This window comes from Anguilla anguilla, chromosome 10, assembly GCF_013347855.1.
Source record: "Anguilla anguilla isolate fAngAng1 chromosome 10, fAngAng1.pri, whole genome shotgun sequence".
Taxonomy (NCBI): Eukaryota; Metazoa; Chordata; class Actinopteri; order Anguilliformes; family Anguillidae; genus Anguilla; species Anguilla anguilla.
This window is the reverse complement of record NC_049210.1, coordinates 40,637,238-40,660,831: the sequence shown is the minus strand read 5'-3', so window position 1 is coordinate 40,660,831 and position 23,594 is coordinate 40,637,238. Positions and strand designations below refer to the sequence as shown.

Here is a 23,594-nt window from a genome sequence, read left to right as displayed (position 1 = left end):
AATATTTTTTCTCAATATTTGATAGCTGGTGTGTTCAAGCATTGATGTATGTAACCCCCCCCCCCCCACCCACCCACCCACCCACCCCACACACCCCACACACCACCCACATGGCTCTCTCTCTCTTTCTCTCTGTCTGTCTCTCTCAGTTTATAAATCAATAAACCCATAAATCAACCAAACAGTCCATGTGCCCATATGCTGCAGCTGGCTGTAATAAACTATCTTGTCGTCTTCATTAGTTTACTGCCGGCCAAAAAAAAAAAACCCAACCCAACGCAGCATCCTCTGAATATCCGTCAGCCCGTTTAAAAGGGACGGTTTTGTGCCAGGATTTAAGATGCCACGTCTATTTACTTGCGGATAATTATCGCCTGGCCTTTTTTCCCCGAGCCGCAACGCTAATTGGCACTTCCCTTCAGTGAATGATAAAAAGGTTGTGGGTGCATTTTAAAGCAGGCTGGCCTATCTATTATTCATGACGCGTGGCTACAGACTGCTTGCGACTGTTCTCCCTTCATTTTGGGAAAAAAATAAAGTAAAATAAAAATCATCTCCAAAATTCGGACCTGCCGCGATTATCTTTTATTCCAGTGCCTACTGTGGGAGAGTCTTTATGGAGGTGCAGTCTTTTTCACAAACGTATTCACAAACAAGGACTTAAGATGATCCCAAAATGAATGAAAGAAGGAATAAATAAATAAAAAAATGTGTTTTATATAAATCTTTTTCTGCTCATGTAATATTTACATATTTTCTTGCCATTGATTCTCTGCTTTCACATCAAAACTTTGTTTCATATTTCAACTTTTTTCTATTTTTTTTTTTTATTGGTGTCAATAGATACTTCAAATTTACTGAGATAATACATGCGTTGAACAGGAAAACAGCTCTGTTTTAAACAATATGCTCCATTTTACTGTGTAGAACTGGAGGCAGTATTACCAGTACAATGCGTGTGTGCATGCCTGTGTGCGAGTGTGTGTGTGTGCGTGTGTGGGTTGCGTGTGCATGTGTGTGGTGCATGTGTGCTCACTAAACAAGTTTTTTTAGGAAATGATTACACAATTGAAGTACTGACATTGACAATTGGCTGTCATGTCGTCATGTGACAGCGCTGGAATACGTCACAATGGCCACATGTCACCAAGTGCCTTATGACAGGTAGTTTGATTCTCAAAGGATCTGCTGTGATCTGCATTTAGCTCAAACACACAACTGAGCTTTTTTTTTCCAGGGTTGAATAACCTAACACTAGTCTAGCAACTGCTACACACACTATACCCTAAAACCCATTAGCTACTTACAGCGGAACAGTACAACCTGTTCCCTTATTTGCACCAACAATCGGAGCATCTGTTAAATTCCTAAATGTAAATACAGTCCTTTAATAGTCTGCGTGAAAAAAACCTGACACAAGCCAGTTGCAGAAAAATCCAGTGAATTCACACACGCAGCCAACACAGCCAATAATACCATTACTATTATTTATTAGCTGAGATATCAATCTGAGTGTCATAGCAACCCACCACTGGAGTATTTAAATACTTTGCAGGGGGGGGAAACAGCAAACATATAGAAAAAACATTCTGAAAAACTATTTTGTGCTGTCTATTCTCTGAAACAGTACCGTTGATTGTTAGACACAATGATATGTCACACATTGAACAGAAACAAACTTACAACTTATTTTTTAAAGTTTTTTTCTCCTCAAAAAAAGTTTGAGGTTTTTTTTTTTTTTTTTTTTTTTTTTTAAAGGATCCATTCAGAGCATCCCAGGCAAGGCAGTCGGGGGATATTAAGAGTGGAAAACACACTTCGGTTTTGTCACGATCGCAAATCACAGCCAGGGGATAAAAGCGAAACACACCTGCCACCGATTCCCTACTTCAGCATCTCACTCCCCCTAAACCAGCGAGGGAAATGGCGATCCTAACCGAGGCGGCGGCCCGCTGCGTCAGAAAGGACATTCGAAGGGAGAAGGATTATTAATGTCCCCTGGGAAAATAAACCGATTTTTCTCTCTCCCCCCCCCCCCCCCCCCCCCCCACCTCTCCCCACACCACCCCCACCCCCTTCCGTCCTCCTACAACAGGATGTTGGATTTGCAAAGGGCAGGGAGACGGGGAGGGGAATGCCAAGACGTGCTAAATCTATGCAGTTTGAAAACAGTGAGTTTTTTTTTCTCCCTCCTCCTGTCCAGTATCAAATGCGAACCGGTTTAAGGTTCGGTAGTAAATATTCACCGTTGTTTATTTACCAGTTTATACTGTATATCCTAATAAAGGAAAAATGATTGAGAGATTTTCCCCAGATTTCACAGAAATATTGACAGCTTTTCTTGCCCGAGTCACAGAGAGAGGTCTCTGAATCATTTATTGGGAGCCCATATGGTGACAAACCCCTTCAGACTTCAGCTTTGTCCAAGTATGAACAGATGGCGGGTGAGTTATCGATATTACTTATTTAAAATACCGCAAGTCAAAAATGACTTTGTGAACAGTGATGCTACTGATCAATCTACACTTCGACAACAGCGTGAAAACACTGCCATTTTGGCTCAAGATTTTAAAACTCCTTAAAAAAATTCTTAAGCAGGCTAATTCATACTCAGTGTTGACACTGACAATGCTCTCAAAGTGACTAACTATTCTTATTCTCTTAAGGTTCATCATCTTCAATCATTATTCATTTTGACTACTCCAATTGCACATTTACTGCTTTTTTTTTTTTTTTTTTGCAGGTGGGGAAAAAGAATCCAAATTAAAAAATGTAAAAAAAAAAAAAAAGATTGTGAGTCTCTTACCAGTTTGATGAGCTTTCCCTCTCTTTTTTTAATATTAGAATTTCCCTTGAAGGCAACGTAGCTGGAGAGGTCTTCTAGAGGAGAGGAGAGACGACAGAAATGACCGGGTCACGACAGAAGCCGGCTCTCGGTGTTTAAAAAAAAAAGAAAAAAAAAAAAAAAAAAGAAGAGAGCGCGCGATCAGGCGGAAGAGGAAGAGTGTGGTGCGACGGCTCCTTCCTTGCGGGCGACGGGTCGGAGGCTGTCTAAGCGGGCACGCGGCGTACCTGGTGAGTTCAGGAGCGAGCCTCCCCGGTTCGGCGTCCTCCTTCGGCGCTCATGGCATCACGCTGGGGCTTACAACCGCTGACGCCGCTGGCAAATGCCAGCCCGGCTTAATTACCGCCCAAAACCGAGGAAGACGACGACGACGCGACGAGGAAGACAGTTTCGGTGACGCCGACGAAGACGATGTCGTCAACCATAACAAAATGTAAACATATTTTTTCCTTCATGAATTTAAAAAAAAAAAAATTGGTGTCCAAAACAGGGTAAAAGGGGCCTGGACCAGGTTGCAAAAAAAAAAAAAAAAAGAATTTAAGTGGAAAAAGAGGCCCTAAGAAATGCCCCTATGGCGGATAACAGAGAGACAGGCGATAACCGGTGGGAGAGACATCGAACTCAAAAAGCAGCTGGCTTATTTGCTAACTAGTTGAGAGGGGGGTCCTGAGGGGTTGGTATCTGTTGCATTTGAATACGTGGCTGTGCCCCTCCTAGGCGCTAGGTTGCTAGGTGAGACTGTAGCCCCCCCCCCCCCCCCCCATTCCCTTCCCTTCCCATCACCCCCCAACCCCCCGGCCCCCACCCCAATCGGGGCTAATGATGTCAAATAAAATAAAGCAAACAGTTGGAGGCTAACGAGCGCTAATGTAGCATCCTCTCCTCCATGAATAAATGAGGAGAGAGCGGGCGCCCGGCACGCTGGGGCGCTGGAGTCGCCCGTCGCCCCCGGTGACGTCAGGCCGGGGGTGTCTCTGTCTCATCTGGATACGGAGGCATGACAATACCTCGCTCTCTCTCTCTCGCTCCGTCTTTTGCTCTCCATCTGCCACTCTCTGTCCTTTTCTCTCTCTCTCTCTCTCTCTCTCACATCATCTCTGTGTCTCCCTCTTCCTGCCTCTGTTCTAGGCCCTTTCTCCATCCCTCTTTCGCTCCCGTTCAGTTTCTCTCTCGCTCACATCCCCTCTTTCTCTCCGTCTCCCTCACCTACCCTCCCGTTAATCCATCCTTCCCTCACCTGCCATTTTATGTAGGCTCTTTCTCTTACCCGCTCTCTCTCCCTCTTACTCTCTCTTCCAATGTTCCATCTCTCTGTTCTTACCTTTCCCCTTCTTTCTCCATCCTTCTCATCCCCACCCTTTTGGACCATCTCTTCCCCCCCCCCCATCTCCCATCTCCCTCACTGATTATTTTTCGCTCACTCTTTCCATGTCTGTCTCTTACTCTTCTCCTGTCTCCTCTCACCTCTTTCTCTGTTCCTCTCTCATTCCACTGCTTTTCTTTCCTCCTGTATCGCTCTTTCTCTCCCTCCTCCCACGGTCCCCAAGTGTTTTCAGGGTCGGTAAGTCGTCTGTGGACAGAAACGGCACGTAGCTTAGTGGTTGGATTTTTCTAGTCTTAAATTCTGCCAGGAGAGGTTGTGAGTCTGGGAGATTGGGGAGAGCCAGTGAACCCACACTGCCAGCAGTGAAGAGCTCAAATATAATCCAAAAATCCATTTTTTCCCTTAACGGGAGACAGGGTTTTTACACAGACTTTCATCCACAAGCTTCTTTATTTGCTCATTCACAGCAAGCTACAAGATGTACCTTTTACGTACAGGCACTGTCCATTTAGACAGCTGGATATTTACGGCAACAATTCAGGTTAAAGAATCCTGCCCAGTGGTATGATGGAAGTGCACCAACCAGGATTTGAACCCACAAACTCTAATTCAGGGACACTCAAATCTGCCCATTAAGGCCGGTAGTACGGCTTGTTTTCACTCCTCTCCTCCAATCAGGGCTGATTTAAACCAGGTGAGCTGAATCTCTGACCAATCAGTGGCATTTATCAACAAGTGCGAATCTGCAATAGCTGCGACCGCACACGCGCATGCATCCATGTGTGCATGCATCCACGCACACACCCTCACACGAACACGTGACCTCTTCTTTGGCTCATGACCAACCTTTCCGCAAAATCTTGTGCAAATCTGTGAATCCATTCGGGAGTGATGCGCCTTTTTGTGATAGGCCACGCCCATCGCCACGCCCCCTCTTGGTCAATCAGCCTGAAAGTTACTCAGCTCTACCTTCGGTCATGACCAACCTCCATGCCAAATATTAGCCTCCTGGGGAGAAAACTGTGGCCGCTACGGGGTGGGACACTTTTGTGGACCAACCTACCAAAGGACCAACCGACCAACCAACCGACCGACAGACAGACAGAGTTATAGAGCTGCGGTCGCAGCTAATAAATTAACTATCAGGTAGAAAAGCAAAACTAGCAGTACTAGGCCTCGAGGGTCAGATTTGAGTATCCCCAACTCTAATTGACACACCCAGTTTGGAAGCCATAATAATAAGCTGCCACAATGTATCTGGAATATTCCATCCTCCCGCTGTAGGCATCACTGTGACTTGTAAAACTGAGCAATAAAGTTACGCTTTTGCTCTGTACGGGTTGGTGCATCCGAGAGTCCTAGTTTCACACCTTTACGCACAGCGATGTTAAAACGAGTCGATGTGGCGTTCAGCGTTCAGACTCCCTCCACGTTCGGAGCGCCGTGAAAAAAAAAAAAAACACAGCGGACGGCGGAGACGAGAAAATTCACTCGAAGGAAAGACCCGAAACTCAAGCGTGCCGGAATGGGAGAGAAGCCAGCTGGCTCGCCCAGAAAGAGCTTTTTTTTTTTTTTTGTTGTAATTAATAAGCGGAAAAGCAGAAAAAGCAAATTACCGGTCGCAAAGAGAGGGGCGTTAAACAGCCAAGCACTTACAAAAGCAAAGAAATAAATTACACGTCGCGTGACAGTGATGCAATTAGCGTCCAATTATGCACAAATTAACAGAGCCTGGTAGCTTTTTGATTAATAGCATGATTATATTCATGCATAAATCATTAAAGTATAATAATAACAGTGCCGGTAACTGCAATAAGAACCACATGGGCGCAAGCAATTTTACCTTTAAAAGAGAAAGTGAGTTTTGAGGGGGAAGACTAGCCCCCAGGAGAGAAATATGCAGCATGGCTGCAGTGGGTTCTGATTGATGGGGTTGGATGGGGACAGGTCAGAAACAGACAAGAGGTGGGAGGATCCATCAGACACAAGCTTTCCCCCCATTGCCTCATGGGATAGGTATCCTCCTCCCAGAGACGCACACACACACACACACAGTTTTGACTAATAGCCCTACTCTGATTGTGTGTGAACAGTCAAGCAAAAAAAAAAAAGAGATAGACATGATCAGCTAAGCCAGGTTCAAATCTTTAAAATTGATTTTTTTTGTCTTCTTTCTTCAGCAACAGAATACCGTCACCGGAGAAGTACGACGTTTACGTGACTACGGATCCCCGCAGTGTCCTAAGTCTTTATTTACAGTATTAGCCCACTCCTTCTCTGATTGGACATCAGAGCCGTCACTCCAGAGATGGGCATGGGAGAGAAGGTAGGCAATTAGCTTGCATGGCAATGGAGCCGGACAGCGGAGGGAGGTTGTCATCCGAGCAATTAGAGGCACAGTCAGGTGGAATGGGCAGCGACGCATGAAGTAGAAATGAAATATGAAATATATAATTGAACTTGAGTCCGTGTTCTCGCTACGCTTCTGTCTCTCTCTCTAGGGCAGTGGTCTCCAATCCTGGTCCTGGAGAGCTACAGGGTCTGCTGGTTTTCATGGTGACTCTGCACTTCATGAATCAATTAGAGCAGTTGATTGCACAGTTAACTCACCTGGTGTCTTGGGTCTCAATTTGGCGCTGATTTTAAGGTGAGAACAAAAAACCAGCCAGGACCAGGGTTGGAGACCACTGCTCTAGGGACACAAAGACAAATGTAAGCGGCCTGTGGCCACTTGTGTAGGGCCCTGGTCAGCCCTGGAGCCTAGGCAACGCGCTTTAGAGGTCAACCGACTGCTGTTAACGGTAATCGGCTCTGAAGCCAAGGCACATGGCAAAATTCGCCGGTAGGTACGGCAGCCGTTAGGTACCGGACGACGACTGGCGACCTCCTCAAAAACGGTTCTGCGAATCCGACCTCAACCATTCGTCGGTCCCCAGAGACAACATTGCCTACAAGAAGTACGGAGATAATGAAATGTGACAAATCAGAGAGGACCACATAGTGGATATAAGAAAATTAATTAAATTAAACCATGTTGAAAAAAATTACTACTAGTCACATTTGTGGGCAAAAAGTGCCTATCTGCACTGCCTTGTGTATCATGGCCTTTAGATCTGCTTTTTGAAAAATGGTTAATGGTGTTGTGGAGAGGACTGGCTGGGCTGAGGAGCAGGCTTCCAGCGTTACTCTGGAGGGGGAGAGCGGCCGGACGCTTTAATCGCTCCCGAAGAGCAGCGGGGCGGAAGCCGTCCCAAACCCAACAGGTGGGGCGGGACTGATAAGGTGGAGGATTATCAGCTGGTGGCTGAGAAGGAGTGAGAACATTTCCAGTTGTGAGAGGGGGGGGGGGGAGAGAGGGAGAGAGAACAGGACAGCCAAAGATATGAGATGAAATATGGTATATGGATATTTATAAAAAAGGAACATATTCTATATATGCTTTGCCAATGCTGCCCTAGTTATCCAGCCAAAAAAGTATCATTAAAAATTGAGGGGAGGGAGATAGACAGACAGACAGACAGACAGACAGATAGTTAGCAACACCCACTGTTTATTAATGATACGCATTAAATATTTTATGTCGTCTGTTAACACAGGGGGTTAAAAACAATTTGTTTTGCATGAGTGTGTGTGAGTTGGGGGCAGGGTGGGGGGGACATTTTTATAGAAGGCACAATGACAAAGCAAAAAAAAAGAAGTGAGAGAGAGAGGCTGGGGGAAAGAATGCCAAAAAGGAAAGAAAGCAGAGAAAGATGAATTATGAGGTGAATAAAGGTGGAGAGAATGAAAGAGAGACACACACACACACACACGTCCCCTGGCTAGACTCCTGATATATCCATTCCTATCACACATAATAATGAAGTGCTTTAAAGAGGAGAAATATAAATGTCATACACAGACATGTTATTATTATTTATTTTTTATGGAGAATTCTTACATTGTTGTTTGTGTGGAGGAGACACGTTGCACGGGAGGCTGGCGAAAGAGTGGCGATCAGCTTGCGGCTGGATCGCTCTAACGGACGCTCGGCCTGATGGGAAAGCGATAAGGAGGCCCGAGAGAGCGGCGGCGAGGCGCTGAACGCGCGGCCGACCGGGGCGCTCGCATGACTGACGCCGCCACCCGATCCTCCTCGCCGTTTCGCCGCTTCGGAAAAATCCATAACTCATCAGCAGAGCCCAGAGACCTGAGATAAGGGCGGCTCTGATTACGGGGGGGGGGGGGGGGCGGGAGGGGGGCGGGGAGGCCGAGGGGCCACTTCAAACCGGCGGACCCCCGCGGGAAACGGCGACAGATCGAACGCATTCCAATCACCCCGGCCGCGATTTCCGACGCCGAAGGCAAGCGCGATTAGCATACCGCGCGCGCGATCGCAGGTGTCCGTAATCACGGGGAGAGGCTCTCAGCGCGTCCTGCTATCGGCGTGAGAGCACCGCTGCGCGGATCCGCTCGCGGGAACATCGCCCCACCCGCCCCACCCCCTCCCAAACCCCCGCCGAGACACCTCGTACCGATGCCGCTCACTTTGCACTGCATGAACTGGAACAATCTCTGTGTAAGACATTCGCGTGCGCCGCATAAATAAATCTGCATGCAAAGTACCCAGACTGCAACGTGTCATAGACTTAATACGCCATAGATTTTCTACCCCTTTCTGGGTCCTGGATGAAGCCATTCTTGAAGCAATGCATCTATTTTGCCCAAAGACTAAAAACCTTTTCTAAATATAAATGGTATTTTTCCATTGCTTTTTGTGTGTTGAAAATCCCCCCTGGCAAAGAGCACAAGTGGGGGATTTATAAACCATAAAGAAGCTAAAAGGCACTTTTGCTTTTAAAAAGAAAAAAAAAAAGTAAAATCTTAAATGAAGACTGGTGCATTTTGGAGCTCTTCGGTCCTTAATTATTTTAATTAATTTTATTTTAAGCCATTCCCCTGCGAGACACGAACGTGTGCTAGAGAAAGCCTTTTATTTCAGGTCAGCCACCGGCATTGTTTCAGCCAATTCAATGCTTTAAAATGATGGGCAGCCAGGGCTGCTGGGTGGCCTGTACTGTTAAAGCACTGTTCTGATGCATGTGTGGTCGAGCATCACCCAGGGATGGTGGTGACTCATTGCTCTCCAGCAACCCCTGCTGGTAGATCAGAGACCTGCCACCCCCACATTGTTAAGCTGCACGTCACGTCTTCGTCTGCTTCCATCTCCGTGAGTTCAACTTGCTAACTGCTGTGTGATATGCTGTACCGGTCCTGATTGGTCCTGGTTTTATACTGGATCACTTGGGCCTGTTACTTCTTACCAAGGATTCTCTTACCCGCCATGGTAGCTAATGAAATCAAATTTCTCTAATTTGGTCCCTATGATACACAGATGCATATTACAGTTAGCCATGAGATGATCATTACTGACCCACCTGTAGATGGAAAAATCAGAAGACGCATCGTCTGAAGCTCTCTAGGACAGGACAGGAATATCTGTAAAAAAAAAAAAAGATATGTTAATGGCCATCTCAATACTCATAAAATACAGGCTGGCAACTCAGGCTATGTGGTCTGTCCATGTGTGTTCATGTACCGTGTGTATGTATTGTGTGTGTGTGTGTGTGTGTGTATTTATTGCCAGTATACAAAGTATGCTTAAAAACACAGACCTAAACTGCATATATTTAACATTCATTTAAAAAAATATAAACTTAAAAAATCATCCTCCTAGCTTGGTGTAAAATTGCACTTGCCTCTGCAGAGACTTGTATGTATATCTTATGCATTTATTCCACCAGAAAATCTCATTTGGTTCAAGGAACAGGCATCTGTCTGCATATTTACTAAATGACTAACTTTTTTCTTTTTTTTTCTGTTGGTTATGCATAACTCGGTTTCTGGGGAACCATTTATTAGCTTGCCATTTATAGTTTCATCTTACGCTCAGAGGAAAGGCTTTAAAGATGTAAACTGTGACAAAGATTTTAGAAATCTTTTCTTAAATATATATATTTTTTTAAACTGACATCTGAATAATGAAGCAACCAGACACCAGAAATTTAAGTTCTGCCTAAACTTCTGCTCTGTGTAACTATGACAACCTTCATCTGTAAAAAAAGAAAGAAAAAAAAAAAGAAGCTTTGCATATTTATTCAAGCTGGTTTTCCCCCTCAGTAGATGAAATGTACATATGACTCCCTGCAACATGACCTTAAACACTTCAAGAAATTGATGCTGATTGAAATAGCATGGTTACGGCCTACACACTCGACGTGCTAGCGGCTCTGAAGGATGTATGCAGGTTTCTGTCATCGCTGGAGCGTGCGAAGTGAAGCGACAGCGTCAATAACACGCATGTACACACTGCTCTTTAACTCACACACAAACACACGCACGCACGCATACACAAACACACGGTATGTTTCACATAAAGCTGTAGCCGTTTAGGAACACATCATACGGTGAAGATTTTTTTTTTCTGTGATGGGCAAAGTAAAATCAATTTAATTGGTTCAAACACTGCTTCACTTGACTGGCAGCCCACCTATGGGAGGAAGTGGGCGGGGGGGGGGAGCAGCCTCTGGTTAATCGGAGGTCATCCACAGATTTCAAAAAAAGAGGGGGGGCCACACCCAGGTGCTGTCACAGCAATGGTGGCGGTAGGATACCAGAACATTTTTTGTACTTGCCTGGAACTACATTTCCCAGAGGGCCACGTGTGTGTATATGTGCATTTCCCATCATGCAGATGTTTCTTGAAAGCTGAATTCAAGCTGTCGACTCAATCCATGCTTTTCTGTGGCTTGGAAAGTTGAAAGCTTCTGGAAGTAGCCTCCTACACCCAAGCAAGTGAGCACACGCATGCAAACGCACACACACAAACATCTGGCACAACTGAGCAGAAGATGCCCCACATTTTAAACACGGTGTTCACAGCATCTCCGAAAAAACCGGGCAGGTCCCGCCTTCTGGCGCTCCGCACCCTGTGCGCCAGCAGCAGCGCTTCTGACATTAACTGGAGACGAGGTGTACATTAATTACCCCACTGCGAACCTGTCCGGCAGGGGGCCGACTGCACCATGGAAACGCACACCCGCCCGGCTGGCGGCTGCTAGCCCTATTTAATTATTCACAATGAAGTTCTCCTATTGAAAAATACCACGGCCCCTTCTATATTTACAACGCGGGCACACAAACTTGGGGCGGTGGGGGTGGGGGGTTATTTTTAACGAACGCTAATGGAATGGATGCTGGAAGTGCAGCAAGGGGGGTGGGGGGGGTCGGACGTTTGATGACTGCTCCCATCAGTTTAAATATATCATGAAAAAAAAAAGCGATTATGAAAGCAAACCTTCAGTAATTTGTGCTGTCATCCTCAATACACGTCTGTTTAACATCCCTCATTTGGTCAATAACTGGTTGATTATATCCTAAAAAAAAAAAAAAAAAATTGAACTAAATTGAAATCTCTAAAAAAAAAAAATGCTAAATGGCATAAACCCCAGACTGTTTATTCCTGTATTTTATATGACACAAACACACACGAGCGCACGCACACACACACACACACACACACAAACACACACACAGCTTGCATGATCAATTGTGTACTGCAGATGTTTAATTGCTCCACGGTAAATACAAACACTATATAAATAAAACTTATCTAATGTAAGAAACCAATTTCTGATTCCCTAGAATGTTCTGGGCATCACACCTATAATGTACCGGTATAGATATTTCTGTGTGCTAATTCTGAACTGTGATCATACCCTTGCCACGCCACAATGACCATGGTTAGCGACCAATTCGACTCCTAAGTAACATTGAAAGATATGCGGGTAGCATAAAACAGCCAGGCTATTAGGAAGCAGCCAAGGGAACAAAGTGCTCATTGAAAACCCGAGCAGTAACCATGCGAGAAACAGAAAGACGTGTACATCCTGACTGAAAATTAAATGTTAATTGAGACTTTGGTTATGTGCTATCATACTTCTTGGCCAAAGACAATTCATGAGATAGACGTAGACGTGCGTATTGAAAATCCCCGATGCAGTTCAGAAACGCTGTTTCCGAGTGCCGGCTGTAATTACATCGCAGATGAAAAGATAATTACTTTGTATTTAGCATTCTTTCTCCCCCTCTTCTCTTCCAATGGGAACACTGTCAAATAAATGTTTTTTAGAAATTTAAATAAATTTTTTAAAAACTCTACCTGTACCGCATCTTGAAGCTGCAAGTGACCAAATTTGGTACAAGCACTTATGCAAATGATGATTCAATTAGAATAAACTACACCGTTGTTCACGCAGAGAATTGGACATTTCTTGGGTATTTAAATTATTACGTTGGGACAGTGTACATTTGTGAACATAATTCCTGATTTCTCCAAAGTAACTCCATAAAAGCTATCTGCATAGTTCATACTGTGATGCAGAAATGCAATGTTTCGGTAAACATAGACAGAAAGTAAGGTAAAGATTACTTGACCCAATCCTGCCTGTGCCGATTGGTCAGGTGTCGCACACGGCGATGTATAATTGGCCAGTGATGCCCAGAGAGGGAGGGGCTTTGGTAGGCAGGGTAGTCCCTGCTCAGGGCTCAACAGCGATGTATTTCTGTTCACAAGAATTGCCAGGGTTATTCATTGCGATATGGCAAAAAGCATTTGTTGGGCTCCAGAACTTTTGTGATAGGATGTGGCCCCGGGGCCCAACCGCCTGACAGCCAAGCTCTGGTCCAGAAACCTCTCGATCTGGTTTGTGTCCAAGGGCTCGCAACCCTGACACAGAGGGTTTTCGGATGCTCCATCCTTGTCACGCCAATGTGTGGAGGCACCCGGTTTCCATAGAAACTGCACATGGATACCAATGAAAAGAAGGAGGAGAAAAAAAAGATATCGTCTCACAGAAGATGACCAAAATGGTGGCTCTAAGCGTGAAGAAACACAGAAACGGAAGATTTATCCTGTATCCTGTATCTCACTCTCTCTCTGTTCCAACCTCTCCCTGCCACTCTCTCTCTCTCCCACTCTCTGCATATCTCTCTCTCCAACATTGATATCCTTGTTACATTACTACAGTCCTTCTGTGAGGAGGAGAGGAGAGATATCCACTGGGAATGGTCACATGGTCTGCCTGTACACTCGTTCTCTGAAACACATCCACTCTGACCCGCCTCTGGCGCCTATGCGGGGTCACCTGGAAACCACCAAGCTTTCGCCTCCAGCTGCTGTTTATTGCCCCCCTCCCGTCACCTTTGTGTGGGCTGAGGTCATCCAGCTATCAGAGCCTTGGAGCCAATTATCCCTTCGACAGGGGAGGCCCGTGGGGCCCCAAATCCCCCCCCCTCCCCTCCCCTCCCCCTCCCATGCACCCCTTCACTGCCCCCTGCAAAACACCATCAGGACCCTCCTGTCTGGAATGACAGGTTATGTACGCACCTGGAAAGTTTCTGAGGAATATCAGAATAAAATGAAATGAGGGTCGGACGCAATTAAAGCTTGCATTTTTCCTTCTGAAGGCGGGCCAGTCACCCTTCATTGATCCGCCTTCGAGATTAAGCCTGTAAATTCGTGGAACCGCCTACGACTTCCTCACGGACGACTTCTTGACTCCCTCACAGGGAAACCGAACACCTGCGGCACTGAGCACTGTGCGTGAGTGAAGTCGAGAGGGGAACGAAAGTCGGCCAAATTATGCCGTGTTAAAAAGGCGCAATATTTCAGAAATGTATATGGGCGCAATCTACATCGGACAGATTGCACAGCCACACACAGGGGCACTGCCAAGGGTGTTGTTCCATCATCTATCCCATTTCCTCCTCAGGAAGCCTGATGTTATTCACCAGTCATGCTTATCGCTGTAACCTCTCCTATAAATTTGAAAGAGCACAGGCAAGCATACGGTCCCTTCTGAAACAGATTTGGTGCCAGACCGAGGGGTCCACGCACGCACGCACACGCACACACGCGCACACACAATGACTCTCCCAGCAGTCCAAACAAATAAAAAAACTTTTTTTTAATGAATGTTATTTTTTTATTTATTGCTGTTTCAACGCTGGACCCAGCTATTCGCCATCCTGATATAAACAGATAAACAGTTCCATTAAAGAGAGAAAAAGGTTTCGTTCTCTAAAATTTGACTGATCAAAAAATATATACACACAGCTATTATCATTTAAATTGTGTAAGAGCATGAATTTTATCATTTAAAAAAAGGAGTAAAAAGTCCTTTGTGTGAAAAGTGTTGTGAAGATGAAAGGGAGCTTCTTTTGAAGCGCGCTTAATGGAAGGGATAAAAATGGGATGATGTCATCGCTTTGCAACCCGTGCACCAACCGGTGCAAGTCCCTCGCTCGGTCAAGCATCGAGGTCCTCAGTGTAACAAGCACCAGACTTCAGAAAAAACTCTCCACTGAATTTAACAAGCTGGCCAAAATTCTCTTCTCCCCCATCCTGATTTAAATGTTTGGTATGTAAGAATCCCCTCAGATACAAGTATCTGAGTGGCGAAGGAACACAGGTTTAATTTAATGTTATCTCGATTATCTTACTGTAACCACAATCTAGTGTAGGGCTAAGTTACGCATAGAAGGAGCAAACTGCTTTCCGCCAGCAGTGTGGCTCTATATGGATCGCTATCTATCTTGGTAGATGCTAACGTGCCTCTGGCTTGTGTAGCCTACACCAGGTTCACCTATGTAGCCAACCACACCACCAAAGACACCAATTTAAGGTTTACATAATGCAGATCCAGTAGAATGCTTAGCAACTGCCATCGTCTTTTCATCAAACCCTGCCGACTCCCAGTCAACTCAGTAAACACAGTCCATGTTTTTTTTTTTTTTTTTTTGGGGGGGGGGGGGGGGGGTCTCATAAAGGATACACTTCTTTAAATTGTCCTACAGGTATCTCAGTTGAAATAGACTGAGATACCTGTTGGAATGGAGTCCATTCATTGGGCTTATTTAGCATAGATACGAAGCCAAAAATCAAAAACTGGATTTAAAAATACTGAACAAAAACAAACAAACAAAAAAAAAAAAGCACAAAACTGGCTCGCATCAAAGAATTTCAGTCTTTTTACTCCACAACAGAGTTCGGGCCTTTGTGAGGGTGGAATCTGTGTAACTGTGTGCAGCCTGGTTACCATGACCGCCTACACTGCATTTTGCACAAAACACGTTGCTTTGTTGTTGGCAGTCTCCAATTAATTGTTATTTGTTGACCGAATGCCTAGGGATTGAATAAAAGGAATAAAGGGAAAAACAGAAGTGGCGTATTATTTGGAAGCAACAGCACCGTGCACACACACGCACACCTATTCATGCAGTGAGGAAGGATGTGTCTTTTATCCCATATCTATATTTTACAGCATATGTTTTAATATTCTTTTAATGTTATTTAAATGAGCAAGGGTGGACACCTGGGGAGTGGATGAAATATTAATGTGGTTATGTAGACAGCCGAGAGAGAGAGAGAGAGAGAGAGAGAGAGAGAGAAAGACCCTTCATCACAGTTACAAGACAGAGGGACAGTTAGTTTTAGCCAGCTCAAATCACATGCTGGACCAAAGCTCTGGATTTGTCACATGAAAGAAGCTGAACTTAGCCTACTGATATTTGGGTATGAAGCAACATATTCCATTTTTAATTTTCTGCCAGAATCTTTTCTGATGCGTTTTCTTTAAAACTGCCAAATTGGAAATAACCTCAGTTTATATGGGAGACATTTCCATAATGAGATATTGTGCAGACCTTTTTTTTTTTTCATTGACATTTTTTTTGGCATTTAGCAGCACTCGTATCCAGTGCGACTTCCATCTTTACATACAGCCCATTCATACAAGTGGATGTTTCACTGAAGCAATTCGAGTACGTTCCTCGAGGGTACAACGGGAGCGACCTAACTGGGAATCAGACCTACAACCTTTAAATTAGAAGCCCAGTTCTCCGCTAGTTACACTACATTGCCATACCAAAGGGACCGCTTTATTCTCCTGGTTTCTTCAAGGTCCATTCTCGCTCTTCAATACGTGCAACATGTTGTTTGGCTATAGATGACCGCATTCTTGAGCACTGAAGTGCAAGTAGGGAAACTGTGGGCGCTCGCGCGAACATTCCGTTGCACGCAGGTTGCTTAAGCAGCGGAGCGCGTTTTTCTTCCCTCCCGCTACAGGGATAATCACGGTTATTAAAAAAATAAAAAATAACACACCTTACTGGGAAGACGTGGGCGGTTCGCTTCTGTCGTCCTTTTTGTTGTATTTTCTGTTCGCTGGGAGAACCGTTCGACCGAGCTCGGGCGAAGCTGGCAGTTCTGCGCCGAGGTGGCAGTTGCGTAGGCGTGGATCTGAAAAGTTTTTGGTCGTGACAATATGTTCGGCGTTTCAAAGTGCAGTTGGCATCAAAAGTGGCCACATGCGGCATCCACATCTGTCAACGCTTTCATCAAACTGATGCACATTGTCTAATGCATGACTTGTGGGTCTACAGTGCCTTTAATGACAATTCCTCTGTGTACACAAATTCAATTCTAGAAGCACGAGCAGTTTGTTCCTATATTTCTATCCTGTCAGTCAAAACAGCTAGGTCAAATGGCGAAATCACTCAGTGCACGAAAACAGTTATTTCAGTGCCTTTTTTTTTTTACCTAAAAGATACAACAGGACCGCGTGCGTTTTGCATATTATCAGTTAAGATAGCTGGATAGTAAAGCGATTCAAGGAGAAATACTTTTCTCTAAGGCACGGTGGCTACACTCGTTAATCCAACCTGCAATTGCAAACAGGATTGATTGACTTCAGCCGGAAAGAAAACCATCAAACCCAGCGATTCTCAGGGAACAGGAGCCAGTACATAGGTTGTTAGAATACTGGCCTGCGGCACGTGGAACATGCACGAGGGAGAGAGAAAACTAGTCAACCTTTCAAGCAATTTGGATAGTTTGTGATATAAATTGGGCAGTGCAGCGTGTGTTGACATAAAGCAGCACCTGGTCTGATTTAATTGAAAATATGATTGAACTAATTTAGGGTAAATAATTCTAGCCTATCGCATCCCACCTCACAGCATGATTTATATTACAGAGCGCTACCCTGACAATGTAACTACGCAGGTTTATTACTCAATCGTATTCGTGTTACCCTCAATAAAACCTGCTGTTTGCCGTGCTGAAAGGGATATGTGCTACAGCGCTTTGAACATTGAAAAAACTGTCAGCTTTATATTTGCGCATTATCTGTGACATGCCACATGCTTCTCTTTAAAAATGACATCTCCAAGTCCGCTAAATTTGAATCGTAAGCGTTGCATATTAACGGTAACTGTAACCGACATGGCGATGTGTGGCAACGCACCCATTGTCAAGGCAAATAAATTGTCCGCTAATTCTACTCTAAAAAAGTTTTTTTTTTTTTTTAACCGACCGTTTATATAACGCATGCAAGGAAATAATTACACTTTTTTTGCAGTTTCTTCGCGATTTCTAGACTAGAGTATCGATTGACATCCAGGTGAAACTTCACACAATAATTTGCATCCGCATTTTAAATGAGAACGCTAACTTCAACCAAACATGCCAACAATGTGATAGTTCCTATACAATGTTGCTTAAAGCCAACTGTGGAGTAAGGTATCTGTTTTCCTTCTGGTTTTAGCAAGTTTATGAGGATGCTGTTTAAAATCCCAGGAGCTTTACGTTGCATTTCCCCAAGTCTCGTCATAATGCAGATTTCATGTAATGTAATTTTAATGTAGGCTAACAAACAGATTATTCTCATTTAAGCTTGCGTTCAAAATTAAAAAGGACATTTTCATGTTAATCAAATTAACTTATTTGACGAATCCCAACTTTATTTACCATATTTCAATCCCACACTAGCCTACAACATTCCCGTTCACGGAACCAATATCCAGGAGGAAAAATAGCTTTTGTGGTCATTATTTCAGACACTTTTCCCCACGTCCTGCCAAATAGAATTCATTTTCAGCTCACAGATGGCGAGAACAGAATAAGCAAAGATCAATTATAGGAACTGAGAGAAACAAGGCAGCGTTCACACAGCTGGGTTCTCCCACTGGACTCTGAATATTATCCCAGAAATTGGATTGTCTTTTGTTACAAAGATAACAGTGACCACCAATTCCCCCGTTTTGGTTCATTTTTCATATTGTTAATGAGATATGACATAAAAAACTCGATTTATTCAGACTGATTGTTAGATTTTGCAACATACTGAATGTCACGCCCGGAAAGTTAGTTATATGCATAACTTAGTTTTATTTATAGAGCCTGTCGTTTCTACCTCTTCCATTATGTGAATAAATGCAATTCTTGCTATCCAGTAGCAACATTAAAGTACTGTGACTGAGGTTTGATTTGGCGTGAGTGTAGGCTACTGACATCATAAGACGTGTTCCATCTCAAAAGATCCTAATTAAAGTGGATAAAATAAAAAGGAACACATGTCCACCGGCCAAGTTTAATTTATTGCACCTGAATTCCACGTAAAAGTCCACACGTTATCCGTAGCCAAGCCTGCAAATTAGCGGTGGGGGGGTAGGTGATCATTGGAAGAAATTGGTATGCTGAGTCGTGTCAATTAGTAAACAGTAGGTGTGGTTTCTTCACAGCAGTTGACGTTTTCAATGACGTCGTTAAGGGGACGACACGTTCTGCTGTCAGAGCAGGAGTCCATTTCCTTTTGGGTTTGTGACAGCTTGATCGTTTGTGTAGGCGTTTACACCCACCCGGACAGAATGCTAGGCTGCTACAAACCCAACTAGTCGTCACCCACATTTGCAACTGTTGCGCATCGACCTAGATCCACTGCCGCAAGAAACCCAATGAATGAACTGATTATTAACTAGTGTAGTGCCTTTCACCCCCTTTCATCCAACCTCTGTACGCTTGTGGGATATTTACTGGGACACGGAGGAGGTATGCAATATGAAAAAGGTGGGGAGGTGAATCAATGCAATTATAGTATTAATGAATGTGTGTGTGTTAATACCGGTATTAACACAATAACTTTATTCTGTGAAATACTGCAGCAATGCTGGACTGGTCTCCAGCAACACACACGTACGCGCATACGCACACACACAAACTGATGGTCCCACATCGCCATCTTGTGGTAATACTTGGAATGATATGTTTATAACTAAAATCAGCTCAAGGTCCTTGCTTTGTTCTCCAGTTGTCTGCAGTTTCACACCATTCATACCTAGATCTGAAGCAGAACTTATTTTTATATATAGCAAATGTAACTATCCCAAGTGAATTCACTAACAGAACACAGAACTGAAAAGTAGTACAAAAAACAAATACACATTTTTGTTATTACAATGTATAAATGTTTATCAACTTTGCAATTTAAAAAAGCATTTGAAGATGCAGAATTTCAAAATAAAGCCTTGATAAAAACATATTGTTCTGGCACCTTAAAATATATAACATTCAAAGAAGAAAAGTACTCTACTCCACCACTACAATATTCAACATTAATCAGAGTCTGGTACATCCTTTTTTTGTCTACAGTTCACAATTAACAAATTTGAGTTTAAAGATTGTTCAAATAAGAACAATGCAAGTTTGGTTCTGTGTCTTTTTTGGAGCATTTTTGGAAAAAATAAAAATTATTACAAAAATATTTTATACAGTACAGTGGTTTAAAAAGCAGGCGGTTTCTTCCAAAGAACAGTTTTCCCGATCAAATAGAAAAAACGGATTTGGCATTCTTTAAGGCCAACTTAAATTCATGAGTTCTGCTGAAATGGATTGCGGGTTCCTGGTTGAAAGGTATTTCACGGAAGTCTGTCACAACACCACATGGACAATAGCAGCTGGTGGGACGGTTGCCATAACAAACTTCAAGAGGTCGATTGATTGTGACATCATCCTGAGGATGACCAATCACTCTTCAGTAGGAATCCTTGCTCCAGTCCCATAGACAGTCAGGCCAGGTTTCAAGTCCATATTTAAATACATTTCAACGTTTTTTAATTTATTTTTTTACAGTGACATTTTCCTCATGAAATGTTTTCTGAAAAAATACAACAGGCTTTGGTATCGATCCACAATCCCTTGCATTAAAAAAAGATGACAAAGAATATGTTCCTTAATGACGTGAGCAGGAATATCAAGTTGTAAACTCAGTTTCAGTGGCTATGAATAAAACATAATGGAACACAACAAGGCACCATTCACACATCTAATCTGCAACATTTCCCATGTTTACACTGACAGCATAAATATGTATTTTATAAAGTTTTACACGCAAATTTAGAACTCTTGATAAAAAGATCTATGGTGCTACAAATACTCTGTGCTCACTGGAACTGACTGCCAACACTTAGACTGAAAATGACTTTTATAACATCCAGAGCGCTCCCATTAGATCTGCAAATAACCATAAACGTGCAAAAATTGCAAAAAAAATGAAAACATGAAGGAGTAGGTCATAACACATTCTTCTTTCAACGGACGCTTTTTTACATGGTTTAATGCACTGCACTGAGTGAGGAATTCTAGCCATCTAAGGCAGATTGGATCCTTTCACACCGGACAGAGGAAGTACAAAGGAACCTGTCTTCGAAAAAAAACTTTTCCATTTTCCTTTGAGAGATTTCATTTCCCTTGCATCAGATCTGGAGACGACGGTTTTCGCCAACGACCAAAGACTGGATGGAAGAAAGTGCATCACACATGGCAACCCAAACTCAAGGTTTTGGCGATGAATAAAAAAAAAAGAGAAAAAAACTTGAAAAAAAAAATTATACCCTTTGAAAATCTCTGCCATAAATAAATAAAGTTCATGAAGTTCACATTAGTTCTGCTTTCACATTTGGAAAAAAAAACCTCAAAAACCAAACCAAACCAAACCAAAAAAAAAAAAAAAAAAAAAAAACTATCAGTAATAAAGGAGAAAAGAGTTTAGCCGCTGTTTAAAGCTTCCTTTAGCAGTTCCAGGTCTTTCCTCGGTTTGATCAGATTGGCACCCTCACAGGAATACTCCTCGGTTCCCACGGCAACAAACTTCTCCAGCGCCCCCATACTCTCCGTTCCCTGGCCCATGAACAGTCCCGTCCAGGGAGGCGCAACAGGAGCCCCCTGGAACCCAAAAAAAGCCAAGCTCTCTGGAGGGGAGGAGGGGGGGAGGAGGGGGTGGGGAGAAAATGGACACCAGAATTGTTAATAGATGGCGAAATGACGTGCTTATGACACTGAAATCTGCCAAACACTTTCGCCAAAAAAAAGGCTGTTGTGGTCAAACACCACCAACAATACAACCAGCCACAAGGACATATAACCACAAATGACAAGTAACTACCAGAAACAGGGCAACCAGTATCACCCTCTAAATGCAAAGCAAATATTATGGAACTCAGCCACTTCTACAAATCAATGAAATGAGGTACAAAGGGCACGCACATGTGACTTCAGATGATTTTAGTGCTAGCCAATACGATAATAATGGCAAATCAATAATGCTAACCAGTGCTAGCTAATCAATATCACAATAAAGACAGGAGGGATGCCGTAATGGAGAGAATAGGTATAAGAAAGAGAGACAGAAAAGAGGGAGAGAGAGAGAGAAAAAGAGAGAGAGTGAGTGAGTGAGTGAGAGAGAGAGAGAGAGAGAGAGAGAGAGAGAAGAATGAGGTTGCACCAACCTTTCTTCTGAAGATCGGCAGCTTTGGCAGCCCCTAGAGGGACGAGGAGTTGTCCGAGTCGGGCGTGGTCGCCGAGTTGGCCCCGTGTGGCGAGAAGAACTATGGACCTGGCGCAGGAACACAGGGAGGAGGTCTGTGCTCATGTTTCGACTTCACAAATAAACGTACATGTTACCTGTACACGTATCATTTATTTATATTAAATACAAATGGATTTCCTCCTCCTTTAAATAATGATTAGATACATTTAGTGTTCACAAAGCTTGGCAGAAAAAGTTCAAGTTTCAAGTTCAAGTTAAAGACACATGATTAATCTAGGCCGCAGTGCATGGAGCAATGATCTAATCAGACCTGTGACAAATTATTATTTGAAATATTTCAACCCAGCTCGTTTATCAAAATCCCTCCGCATTACTGACAATTTTAAAACAAACATAAATTTTCACCAATGTTCAGAAGAACATTCTTCTTTAATATGACTGTCCCGTTTTGGTCAGTGACATGGTTTGTTGACAAATTCTTAGGGATCTACAGGAACGTTATCCGCATGTAAAGAGTTAAAGCAGGCCAGACAGGTACTTGATTCTCATGTCAGGGATGATTTATTGGGGTGCTGACATGGCAGCTGCACGACGTGCGCCCCAGTACTGAGCCCCCACAGTCAAAGGGGAAGACGGACTGCCATTTAAAATGCCTCGCATAGCTGGAAAACAGCACGAGAGGAAGACACCAGCCAGGAATAACCAGCTCTGAACATTTAGATGGATGACTGCGCGGGAGACACGGAACACCGCCTCAGAGAGATCTTTCAAAAAATGTTTTTTTTTTTGGGGGGGTGGTGGGGGCTGCTTCCATAAACCGGTCGGCTCATCAATACCCCCGGTCCCTCCCGTTCTCCCCCTCCCTTACCTCCTCGGAATGCCAGTTTTTAAATACTGTTCCATTTTGGAATCCAGCGCGGGGAACAGCGTCTTCTTTGTGACCTTGCCAGTGCAGCCGTCCACGGTCACCAGGAAGAAGCCCCGCTCGGTGAACGGGTGCTTCTGACCGTTCACCTTGAAGAAAGAAAAAAACGCTAGAGCAACACTGACCCCAGAGGTCACCACAGGCATTTTTTAAATAGCGACAGATGCACAGAAATACTAAACATCTTCTGAAATGTTAATTTTTTTTGTCTAGCAAAATATTCAAATTAGTAAACTCTACAAACGTTTATATACTGTACGTTTTAAAATCACATTAAAAATCCAATTTGTTAAGAACTTTCTCCATGAGGCATTACTTCAAGTAATTAAATATACTTTCAGAGCAACAGTTTTCAACTGTTTCTGATTCAGAGACCCCTACCTAGGCACCATGTGATCCCCATCATAAATTGTAAAGGTTTATATTTTTAAAATTTTATATCTTAAAATATTTTCTAAAATCTATATATAGTCATTGCATATCAAGTCCCCAGGGACCCTCTACGGTACCATGAAAGACCCACAGTCGAAAACCCAGGTCTTAGAGCCTTGATACCAGTGCAATAACATTTTTGTGTACATGCACCAGTTAGCAGGAATAATATTGACTGAATCCAAAAGTAAATGCCTATCGTCTCTATATATGAAGCATTTAATGCAATTACAGTAAACAGAGAGGCTAAGTTTATACACATAATGTGGTACAAACAGTAAAGGTGCCTGAAGCTGTACTTCTGACACTGATATATACATACGTGCTTGGATTGCACTACTGTGCATGTCATTGCACTGTACG

General features: G+C 43.5%; 2 protein-coding genes across 3 annotated transcripts in view; both read right to left on the bottom strand.

Annotated features, from left to right (window-relative positions):
• The window catches only part of trpm3 (transient receptor potential cation channel, subfamily M, member 3), a 191,831-nt gene extending 174,837 nt beyond the window's left edge, over positions 1-16,994 (bottom strand). The window contains exons 1-4 of one of the 2 annotated variants that reach the window (XM_035378693.1): positions 16,932-16,994; positions 16,375-16,509; positions 9,587-9,647; positions 2,807-2,880 (exon numbers count right to left, since the gene is read on the bottom strand). In XM_035378693.1, the coding sequence (XP_035234584.1) occupies positions 2,807-2,880; positions 9,587-9,647; positions 16,375-16,509; positions 16,932-16,979 (318 nt within the window). In that variant the 5' untranslated portion in view covers positions 16,980-16,994. Of the gene's footprint in view, positions 1-2,806; positions 2,881-9,586; positions 9,648-16,374; positions 16,510-16,931 lie in introns of those variants that run through there. The other variant, XM_035378699.1, reaches the window with a different exon arrangement.
• Positions 16,995-19,491: 2,497 nt separating this feature from the next.
• cemip2 (cell migration inducing hyaluronidase 2) overlaps positions 19,492-23,594 on the bottom strand; it is a 47,258-nt gene continuing 43,155 nt past the window's right edge. Inside the window, exons 22-24 of the mRNA XM_035379479.1 lie at positions 22,743-22,888; positions 21,834-21,940; positions 19,492-21,296 (exon numbers count right to left, since the gene is read on the bottom strand). Coding sequence (XP_035235370.1) covers positions 21,094-21,296; positions 21,834-21,940; positions 22,743-22,888 — 456 coding nt within the window. The 3' untranslated portion in view covers positions 19,492-21,093. The remainder of the gene's footprint in view (positions 21,297-21,833; positions 21,941-22,742; positions 22,889-23,594) is intronic.